The sequence below is a fragment of the Quercus lobata genome, chromosome 7 (genome assembly GCF_001633185.2).
Source record: "Quercus lobata isolate SW786 chromosome 7, ValleyOak3.0 Primary Assembly, whole genome shotgun sequence".
NCBI lineage: Eukaryota > Viridiplantae > Streptophyta > Magnoliopsida > Fagales > Fagaceae > Quercus > Quercus lobata.
The window spans coordinates 5,315,972-5,327,287 of NC_044910.1; the positions used below are offsets into that span (position 1 = coordinate 5,315,972).

General features: G+C 36.4%; 1 protein-coding gene and 1 pseudogene across 1 annotated transcript; one reads left to right on the plus strand and one right to left on the minus strand.

Annotated features, from left to right (window-relative positions):
* Positions 1–632: 632 nt before the first annotated feature.
* On the minus strand, positions 633–3,138 carry LOC115951433 (annotated as a pseudogene).
* A 5,343-nt stretch (positions 3,139–8,481) lies between these two features.
* Positions 8,482–9,981, plus strand: LOC115951434 (serine/threonine-protein phosphatase 7 long form homolog). The gene is made up of 3 exons (XM_031068643.1): positions 8,482–8,607; positions 9,207–9,440; positions 9,517–9,981. Exons 1-3 carry the CDS (start codon positions 8,482–8,484, stop codon positions 9,979–9,981), a joined length of 825 nt encoding a protein of 274 aa, XP_030924503.1.
* Positions 9,982–11,316: the final 1,335 nt, after the last annotated feature.

An 11,316-nucleotide genomic window follows, 5' to 3' on the forward strand; every position in this document is an offset into this window, starting at 1 on the left:
AAATGTTAGGCTTCTCTACCTTGCGATTTGAGAATGTTTACATATTGAAATGACCTATCTCATCATAACTGGTTGCCTTTCTACGAGGTCATTATGGGTAACAGAAGCTCCAATATTAGTTCTTGTGTGATAGGATTTTAAATTTAAAACATTTACTCTCTGGTGATTGTTCATTCTCATCAAGTTAAGAAGCCAACAAGTTTCTTTTTAGCATAGGTAGAATTCCAGATCCCTCATACAATAATAGACGGTTTTACTAATTGAGTTAATTGTTGGAATTCACGTATCATTGACATTTTGATTTTGAGATTTTCAATTTGCATATGCTATGATAATAACACAAATAGTTCATCTTATGTTATGAAAAATACTTATAACTCTAGCCCTAACCAAAAAAAAAAAAAAACACTAGTCAAGCCAACGAGCTCTGTAATAATATTTTGTAGATATTCAATACATCAATGAAACATGCCTAAACATTACATTAGAGATAAATGATTCTTAATAATATTACATCAGAGATATTGCACTCTTTTATTTATTGTTTACGAGGTGATTACTTCTTATTTATTGTTAGTTAGCAAAAACTCTTACTTATTATAATAATTGTTATGCACCATAATAAGTTGCTCTTATTCCTTGATGCACTTAATAAAGCCCTCTTCGTAACTAAAATTGACTTGGAACTTAGGCTGTTTGTTTGGAGAAAAGAGGCCCCAGTGTTTCTCTAAATCTAGAGTCTTGTTGTTCTCATCAAACATGGCAAACACATAAGTTTCAATAGGCCTTCTGGGCTTCTTTGGTGTCCCTCCCTTCACATGTTGAACCAAATTAGTAATGTAAGTTCTTTCATTATCAAGTGATGTTGTTATTCCACCAGTTGAAGGCCAACCACTCTCTGATATAACAATCACCAACGATCCCCCGCCGGCCTTCTCTATAGCCGAGTAAACAGTGTCAAGAATGGCATCAAAAAGGTTGCGATAACTTAGTGGGTGATCATTCACAACAGGTGAGGGAGCTGTGAAAAGAGCATAGTCAAGACAAATGTCTTTGGTGTTACCAGTGTAACTAAAATATGGGTACAAGTTAACAAGTAATGGGGACCTATTGTTCACTAAGAAGCGAATGACTAGATCAAGAATTGGCCTATAATCGACTCTGAATGAGCCTTTAGATGAAGGGAAAGAATCTGATGAAAGGACTCTAGTGTCAATGGTAGTGGAAACTTTGATTTTGTTCCCTAGTTCAGCCCCAGAAATTGTGTTTTGAATGTTTTGCATGGCGGGGACAAGGAACTATGCAAATGAATCTGAAGGCTTTACTTCGTTTCCAACTGCAATGTATTTGAATTTGACATTTCCAAAGTTTTTCACATTATTTTGGACCCAAGCATTTGCATTGTTTTGGCTTGAAGCAATCTCTCGAAGCTTGTCATTTGGAAGGCCTAGCATGAGCTCAATATTGGAGCCTCCAAGGGCTCGGAGAGCAACTTGGTTTGGATCATAGAGCCTCATTCTTTGGATGTTGTTTTGTCTATAGAGAGCTACAACTTCTTTTGGTGGTGGTAGGTTGTTACCAAGCATTCCATAACAAACACCAACTTGGGCACTTGCATTAGATTAGACATTAAGTCAATGGTTTTACATACATAAATATGCTTATGCAATTTATCTTAGTTTGGGACTCAGGGCAGGAATGTTATAAATATATTGAAAGTGGAAGATTATTCATTGGGTTTGTAGGATGGCATAATATAATAATATATTAAAAGTGAAAGATTCGTCGGATAATAATAGTGAGTTTAGAGATATTACATGTAAGACTTACAAACTAACATGTTACCAATTATAAAAAAATAATAATTCAAATATTCTTTCATTAAGTTGCTAAAATCCACCAATCACATTAATATGTAAACTTATTGTAATAAAATATGGACTAGCTTAGCATTTTGAACAAGATATACTATATGACTAAGTAATCATGGAAATTTTCATTTGTTCAGCTAATTGTTGCCACTTGCCATAACCATGAATTGGCTATTTTGTCTTCTAATTTCCCAGTTGAATCCACAAGGAATAACTAGAATTCAACGGAAAGAAAGGAGAAAAATATTTTTGAAAAATTCTTATTCATGAAATTCTGACCTGAATTTTTGTTTATACGCTATAAAGCTAAGGAAACTTTATTTTTCGTAATGATATATTTGATATGAACCCTAAAACACTAGAATCAAGAAATAAATCTCGGTCTAAGATAGCGACATTATATTAAAAATTAAAAACAACAGATAACAATAAACCATAGTGTCCTTACATTGTAAAGTCAAGTTTGCACCTGATTCTATTGGCTCACTTCCCTTTTCTGCTTTTCTACATTATATGGAGAGAGAGGCCAACCAACAAAAACATGAGAAGTTCCCCCCCCCCCCCTCCCCCCAACAAACACAGAGCTAAACACAACTTATGGGCTATTTCTTAATTTAAATGCTTAGAAGGCTAATTGTGGCTCATTTAAGAGAAGTAATTCGGTGACTTCCTTTTATTAGGTGCCCACTCTAAAGACAACTATAGAGTAGCACTTAATTAAATGCTATTATAACATTCCAGGCTACTTTTGGTGAGCATGCAACGTGAACGTGCTTCAATTCCAAAAATGGCATGACGACCAAGACAGATTTGTGGAGATTGGACTAAGGTTGGTTCAATCAAATTTAGCTCATAGGAATATCTATTGCATAGAGGGCAACTTTAACTGATGTAGGAGCCCTTTAACATTGGTGGTTTCTACTTTCTACTCCTATAATTCCATGGATAGTACTATTTGGTGTCTTAGTAAGTGTACTATTCCGTATATCCTGTCACAACAACATGGAACCCACATGTACATGTGGGTGCAAGAGGCTAGGCAGTACACTGTGGGTGTGTGACAATATCACAGCTCCTCAACCTTGGGTTAATTAAGACACAAAAGCATTTGATTTGGGCTGTAAAAGACTTTAAAACCATGTATCAATGAGAGAGAGAGAGAGAGAGAGAGACCTGTTGTGCCTAGGGTAGCCGTTAGCAGCCCAAGCACCAGCATTATTGTGGAGATGATGGAAGGGCTTTTACCAACATGACCAAATTTAGCCATTGAGAAAACTATATATGGAAGGAATAGGAAACAGAAAGCTAAGATAGCCAACTCTGCCTTATACCATTGTTTAGCTACCCTTTTATAGAGTGAGAGATATAGATGGATGCTTGTACTACATATTATTTTGAGTGATATCCACATTCTACATTTTTGTTGGCCGAGCACTCTACGTGAACCAAGTTGTACACGAACCAACTTGGATCATTCAAGGCACATCTAACTGCTCATTAATTTGTGGAAATATCTCCCCATGCCTTTGAATTGTCTTCAATTTTTCATTGTCCTACTGTGTTTGGTTTTATTTGAAACAACCAATCTTATTGGTTGCCTTCCTACGGAAATTTACATGTTTATGTGAAGGACGCATAGGGCTTTCCAATTGGATGGTATTTGAAATTGAATCATTTAATTTATGGTTCAAATTAGATATTATAAATCTAAAAGTATATTTAGTCTTATCGTATGAAAATTGTACACCATTAAATAGAGATGATCTTGTTCCTATGTTTTTAAATCCATGCAACATTTAATGGATGGACTGTGTCTTTCATTTCTACAATCAATCATTTTCCAATTTTATTTGTATCATGTGCAAAGTTTGGATCACTTGTAGTGCTATTAGATGTAAAAGAACGTTGCTTCTACAAGGACTCCTTGTTATCATGGGAGTACTCCCCTGGAAGTGAATAATTTTTCTTATCAAAGACCATTCGGCAATTGGCACATCTCCAACAATCTCAATAGCAACATTTAGGATCTAGGGTTTCCACCCCTCAATTTAACAAAAGGATATATAGTAACACGTTTTTAGCAAATTTTATATATTTTGTATTACACTTTATTTGGTAAGAAAGAAAAGAGAGGGAGAGAACGAATAAAAACTGCGTCAAGATTAAAAGTTTTTCTATTGTTTAAATGAGTAGAAAATAAGTGGGAAAGCAAAGAGAGTGGATGCTAATTTCCACCTGGTCCACTATAGTCATATGGGCCGAAAACCAAATAGTAATTAGATTTAATTAATATGTATTATGGAAAATTTTCACTGACCTTCCCTAAGGGTTTTTTTATTTTTTTTTATATATATATATATATATATATATATATGTTACACTCACCTCTCCTCTAATTTTTAATTAGACACTCACCTCCCATAAATTACAAATTATTGACACTAACCTCCCTAGATGATTGAAATATATAATTTAAAAATCTTGAAATAAAAGAATTTTTTTTTTTTTAATTTCAAATTTCCTATTATGGGGGTATACAAGTTCAACAAGAGGATTCTGGCCTTTTGCCCTTTCTGGGAAACATATTTGGCATAATGCCCCTGTTTCGAAACTATATAGGGGCGTGCCCCTATTTAAATACTCGATCACCGTAAAGGCGAGTTACTTAAGTAACTTGATTATGAAGAAACCGAGTTGTGGCCAGGTTCTTGCCACGCTGGTGTTCCAGCTTGGCTTTTGGGGAATAAAATATTCCCGCGTTACTGTTTGTAACTCGTCAATGGGGAAAACGTGTTATATGCGGAATATGAACCAGTTTTCAAATGTAACGTCTCTAAAACTGTTTGTCTTCCTTCCTCTGCAGTCTACAGTCTCTCTCCCTTCCTCAGTCCGATCAGTAGCCACCGCTAGTCTGTTCAGTAGCCACCGTCAGTAGCCACTGTCAGATTCTCCTATTTCTACCCACACCCAAACCAAACCGTTCAGTAGACCCTTTCCGAAGTTGAATCGAAACCCATACCCATACCCACACTTTTTCAATCTCACCACAGCCGAAGCTCAACCCAATATGTCTTCGGAGTTAAAGGATTACAAACGTATTAAGGTAATTTGTAAATGCTGAGTTCAAATTTTAATTTTTTCCCTTTGTATGTAATCTGATTTGAGTGTGGCTTCTTAAGTTTTTCGCTGTTAGATTTTTGTCTATCTGTATTCATAATTATTGTTGTTGTTTTAGCTTTGTTGGGTTTGGTTTTGAAGTGGGTTTGGTTTTGAAGTGTTTTTTGATGCACATCTAGGGCAGAAATTCATGTAAAATACAGTTAGCATGACAACGGTGTTCATTGTTAGGGGAAATTGGTTTGTAATTCATATAGTTTGAAAGTGTATCAAATCAATCTCTATTTTTTCCAGAAATTATGTTACAAGTTATGTCATGATTTTGAATTAGGGAAAATTTCTTTTTAATTCAATGCTGAATGATGTTGAATTGAGAAGCTATTGGTTTTACAAGCTTCAAAGTTACTGGCTTTTACAAGCTTCCACTCTGTTTAGTTATTATTATAATAGATATAATGTGTGTATAGTGGATATGCACGCATATATCTACACACAGACCATGGACATCCTAAAACCTTTGCTGCCATTTACTCTGCTTAGGGCTCTAACTGTGCCATATTGTTTTTATTCAACAGCTAAGTTTTGGTTTGTAATTTTTTTTTTCATGTCATTATCCTTGTAATATCATATGGGAACATATAAACTTACTTACCACATCAGTTGAAAGTCACTTACATTTTGTGTACAAATGCATAATTGATTGTCTTAAGAGACTAGAATTGTCTTAAAAGTTCTTAAAGTTTTTTTTTTTGTTATTAGTATTCCTAGTCTTTCTAAGAAAGGATTTAGAAGTAGCCTATATAATGAACATTCCAACTTTTTTCAATCGCAATTGCTATCTTGTACCTAAATGTGAGTGCTTAGGAAAGCCTAGGTGTGATTGCCCAATGTTTTATCTTTGTTTATTTGATGTTCTTTTTATTGTTTAAATACCAAACAGCCATCAACACAATCAATATGTTATCAAGAATCTAGTTTAGTGTTGAAATTCCTAAAAAGGCTACATCAAATTTGGTATTAAAGCCCGTTCAAGCTCCTGTCTTGTGTCAGATTAGCAGCTTCTGTGGGTTATGTTTGTTGACTAAGTACATCGAATTATTATTATTATCATCTATTACATTTGGGGTTGAAAAGGGAACTTAGTGGCCTTAGTGGCCTTTTAGGGTCACCCAATCCTTTCATAATAGGTTGGGTTAGGTTAGGGAGCATTGAGATTTGTGGTGGCTTTTGGGAATGGAAATAGTACATCCTCTGAAAAGCCAACTGTTTTTAGGTTGTGGTGCTTCTAGGGTGCTTCTGACGGACCTAGGGCTTTGTTTATTTATTTAATTTTTTGGTGGTTTGGCCTACTATACTTATTTCCCAAGGGTATTGGTGGAGATATTGATTTCTGTGTGTCGGAATTAATTTTTGACTCTATAAAGTGTAGGCTTTTGAATGGGGTTTGATATATAATTTAATTAATGGAAAAGAATGGAATATGAATTGCCACTAGGCTTTTGATGCAGATGGAAATTGCAATAAAGAAGCAAAGATGAAAAATGATAAAAAATTAAAAACCTACGAGTCAGTGATGGGAATGTAACTGGCTTAGTCTATTGGGATGTTTCAAATGATGAAGAGTTCTATTGGGACCTTCCTTAGTCTAAACTTGAATGTACTGTTATTTGATTGCAGTTTTCTTTAAAGACTTTTAAAAAAAAATTTGGGAATTTCAGATGATGAAGAGTTATCTTGGGACCTTCGTTGGTCGATCTAAAGTTGAATTGACTTGACACTTATTTGATTGTTTGTTTTTGTTTTTCCCTGTTGGATTGCTTTTAATTAAGTTCTCCCAAAATAAAGACAATTTGGTAAATTCTAGGTCTTCTGGAATGGGCTGGCCTTGGCTGCACCAAAGGCCTTGTCACCTCACACCTTAGGGCGTCGGGTCATATAAGGCCTTGGCACCTTAAGGTTGCCTTTCACCTTTAACTACCTTGACCCTATTTCTAGTTGACTTAGGAAAGCCAACTATTGATTTTAAAAAATCTGCTTGATTTGAAGAAAAGAAATGAATTACTAATAACCTAATTTACGACCAAGACTTGACCAATAAAAATATAATTGACTTCTAAGAGAAAAAATAATCGACTTCATAAAAACAAATGAAGGAAAAAAACCCAAAAGAGAAGAAAGCAAAGGTCTTGGACTGTTATGGTCACCAATTCAGTGTTCATTTGACACATAACTATGCACACACCATCATTTGAAGGTATAGGTCTCACAGTTGTTTAATCCATTTAATAAAGCTCAATATTAATTTGACTATTATTAGTTGCCTCCAAAGTTGTGCTTGTGAGTGAGATGTCCATTGCACTAGAGTCTCTAATGGAACCTTTACCTATTTCCATGTTTGTCTCCCCCTTTTTTTATTGAAAACATACCTCAGTAGCCACTAAGTTACAATGAACCCTTTTCAGTTCTTGCTTTATTAAATAAGATTTCTTTTAGAGTGTGATGTCAAGTACGGGAACAAGCAAAAGCAAAAGGAAAGAACTTTACACTTTGATTAAAGAAGGGAAATTCTAGTACTGATGGGTGGCAGGGCTTGTTTAGGGGTAATTGGTAATTGGGTACCTTTTAATTTTAGAGCTATGTTTTAGTGTTTTAGAATGGTGTTTTTTGTGGTGCTTAATTGATTGTTTGGTTTGCATTATGCTGTGTTCATTTGTTGGTTGAACAAAGTTTAGCTACAAAATTGATTGTAGTCTTGGGTTACAAACTCACTCAATATCTTTTTATTGGAAGTGAATTTTGACAAATCCACCATTGGATTATATCTTCTTCTTATATCTTTCATGTTTGCAAAATTTCAAGAAAATTAAAGATCAATAGCTATGTCATCAATAAATTTTTAAATTGCAAGTTTTTGTAATTTAAAATTATACATGAAATATAAAATTATAGATTATATAGTAAATAATATCCGATTGACACAAAAATTGACATGTGTATTAAAAGCGTAAAGAACATGTAATTCAACGGTTAGATTTTCAAAATATGCAGTAATATTTATTTTATTGAGTGAGTTTGTAGCCTAAAGTTACAACCAATTTTGTAGCTAAACTTTGTCCTTGTTGGTTTACTTTGTTTGATTTAGACATTGAATCTCACCTTGGTTGGTTGGTTAGGTTGCTTATACAATTTGCAACTATGTGTCTTTTATGTTTATGCCTTGCAGCCATGAACGTTAGGTTGTTTATATTTTAGTGTTTTACTTTAACTCTTCCTTGATATGATTAAATGGATTGAAAATCAGTGTATATAGATGCATGATGTATAATTTAGTTTAGCAATTATATGTTTTCAATTTTCTGTCAAATCTCTCTTTCACTCTGTCTCTCTGTATTTGTTTCTGTGAATTTGTTGTAGAACATTCAATTACTTGCCTGTGTTTACTTGCAAAAGCCAAGCTTTTCTTCACTATTAAACATAGAGTTACATGTCTAACATGATTGCATGCGTGTCAGATATGCAGCAAGTGGGAAATGTGGATCCTGGACCGACGGTTGGTACACAGTTGACGCGGCAGCCGGTTCATCGATCCACGCTACTTTGGGAGACGCCAGCTGGTCAGGTGTGTAGTTGTACTGAACTTTGGACATGTCGAAATCATTTAATTTTATTTCTGTAGGGTTCTTTGATTCTTTGCAAATAGACATTGGACATGGCAGAATCTTTTGGTTTAGGCAGAATTGTATTTAATCCAAAGAGAAAATGGCATGAAGCATAAATAATCAAGAACATTGTATGGAGCAGAAATGTTCAAAGTCAGTAGATCTCATTTAGAAGCTATAGTAATCAATAAAAAAATGAATCCGCTACTATTCTTTTTTCCAAACATGCGCACACAATTACGTGTGGCTACACATAAGACAACTGATGACCTTGATTCCTAATTCCCTACTCCATTTGACATAGTGAGGCACTTTGTTCATTCATTTCAAAACATGATGCCCATCACCTTAGTGCTAATTTTAAACAATGTCATTGATGTTGAATTGATCCTATCTGCTATTGAGGTAGAGCGAATAAGCAATTAACATTGTAACTAACGTATTGCAAAATGTTCGGAACTAACTAGTTAGCCTACTGTTTCTTGCATATTATTATTATGTAGCATTCTTATAGTTATTTCGTATGCACTATCCTAAGACAATGCTTTTTCGTGTGCAGGTAGTGTCAAGTGTGCTAAAGTGCAGACGCCGAAGTTGCAAGTTACCCGAGCATGGGCTTGACCCACGGATTGCTCGGTACATAACTGAGGCAGGTTTTGAAGGGTTATTCAAGGTTCCAAACTTGGAAGTGGATCATGCGTTGATCACAGCACTAGTTGAGCGTTGGCGTCTAGAGACGCCCACATTCCACCTACTGCATGGAGAGATGGGCATCCCCTTACAAGATATTGAGGTGATGCTAGGGGTTCGTGTTGATGGGCTGCCAATTACTGGGGCTGTGAATGGATTGGCCTACATTGTGTCTTCAGTTATTGGGTCATCGTCCACCAGACCCGATACCGCATCCCCATGAGAACACCTCTATCCTTGTTGGGGCGACGCTCAGATTCACCTGGCTGGATGCACAATTTAGTGGTCCCCTAGCTGTGGATGCTACTGATGAGGTAGTGCAGCAACATGCGTGCTATCACATACTCAATCGGTTGGGGACGATTTTGTTTATGGACAAGTTGGCAGACCGGGTGTCGGTGATGCCTCTACAGTTCCTAAACCCAATCAGCAACGTGAAGAGGTACAGTTGGGGTAGTGGGGTATTAGCCTGGCTGTACAGGCACTTATGCAAGGCATCGGAGTCGAAGGCGATGCAGATTGGAGGAGCAATGATGTTGGTGCAGCTGTGGGCGTATTCGAGGTTCCCACTAATATGCCCTGTTATGAGGTCGCCACTACCGCCAGTGGAGGCAGGTCCCTTTGCCAATCGATATGTTATTTGATTAGTTTGATACAATTGCCATGTCATTTGTCATTCACCGTGCATGTGTCTGTAGTTTATCCCACTTGTAATACATTCACTAAGGACACTGCTGTCGAGAAGTAAACCCTGTTTCAAACCAAAAGTCCAATTGACATTAATTTAATGGATTACTTAACAAGATATAGCATGCCAATATACACTATTATGAATGCAGAAGAAAATTACAAATACAATATACTTTTTTTTAATAGATAATGCTAATACATAACACTTAGTTGCATCTATTAGTGCAATGGGAATCACAGTCACACACGTCATTTAGTACTTAATATGTACTCGGCGACTGTAAGGTTGAATTTATTCAACCATCTAATTGGCTTTATTCCGTGCCAAATTTGCTTGTAATTCAGCATTTAGTAACCCTGTATTTAGGTGGGTTTGATGTAAGGGTAGTGAGTGAGATAGAGTGAAGTTTGCTCAAGAGTGTGCAAGAAAACAGAGTGTCGCGGCTGGGTCTCGCGGGTGACTTGCGGCTTCAAGCCGCCAGAAGCAACCTCACGTGCCAAGCATGCTGGAAGGTGAACAATCTGCTAGCTGGAGCACTACAGGACAAAACAGGACAACTGGCCATACGGTTATCTCGCGACTGGATCTCGCGACTTAGTCAAGCCGCGAGCCACCCCTGTTTTGAAGAATTCTGACGTTTCACATTCCTCTCCACTCCAGTATAAATACCCCTATTACCCACGATTGAAAGAGAGCTTCCAGAGAGAATTTTGAGAGAGAAACCCTAAAGAAAAAACCAGATTGTTTCACCCACAATCTCTACCTTAGAATCTCTTCAAATTCCTCAACTCTCTTCCTCTCCATTGTTAAATCCTTGAGAGGCATTATACCAAACCAGGTTCTCACCATCATCATCTTTGTGAGTCTGCTGTTTGGATTTCTGGGAAGCAGTTAGGAAGGAACCAATCTTCATTGGTTGATGCTATGGTCTAGTAGCGGAATCCGGAAAGCTAGAAAAGAAAAAGGTTCGGCGCAACCTCGTTGGAGCAAGAAGCTTGGAGGGCTTAGGTGCACTGGGTAGATTAGGCTTGGAGGGTCTATTGCTGTCCTTGTATCCCAACTATATTTTCTAGTGGATTGATTACCGCTTGGAGGGCGGCGGAGAGGTTTTTCGCCGAGGACTTCGGTTTCCTCTTCGATAACACATCGCGTGTTGTCTTTGTGCTTGCATCTTCCTTCCTCTATCTTTGCCTTTAAATTATCTGCTGTGGATTTTATTTTGTTATGGCTTAGATAGTATTTAATCAATTTCGTATGATAGCATATGTTAAGTTTCCGCACACTAGTT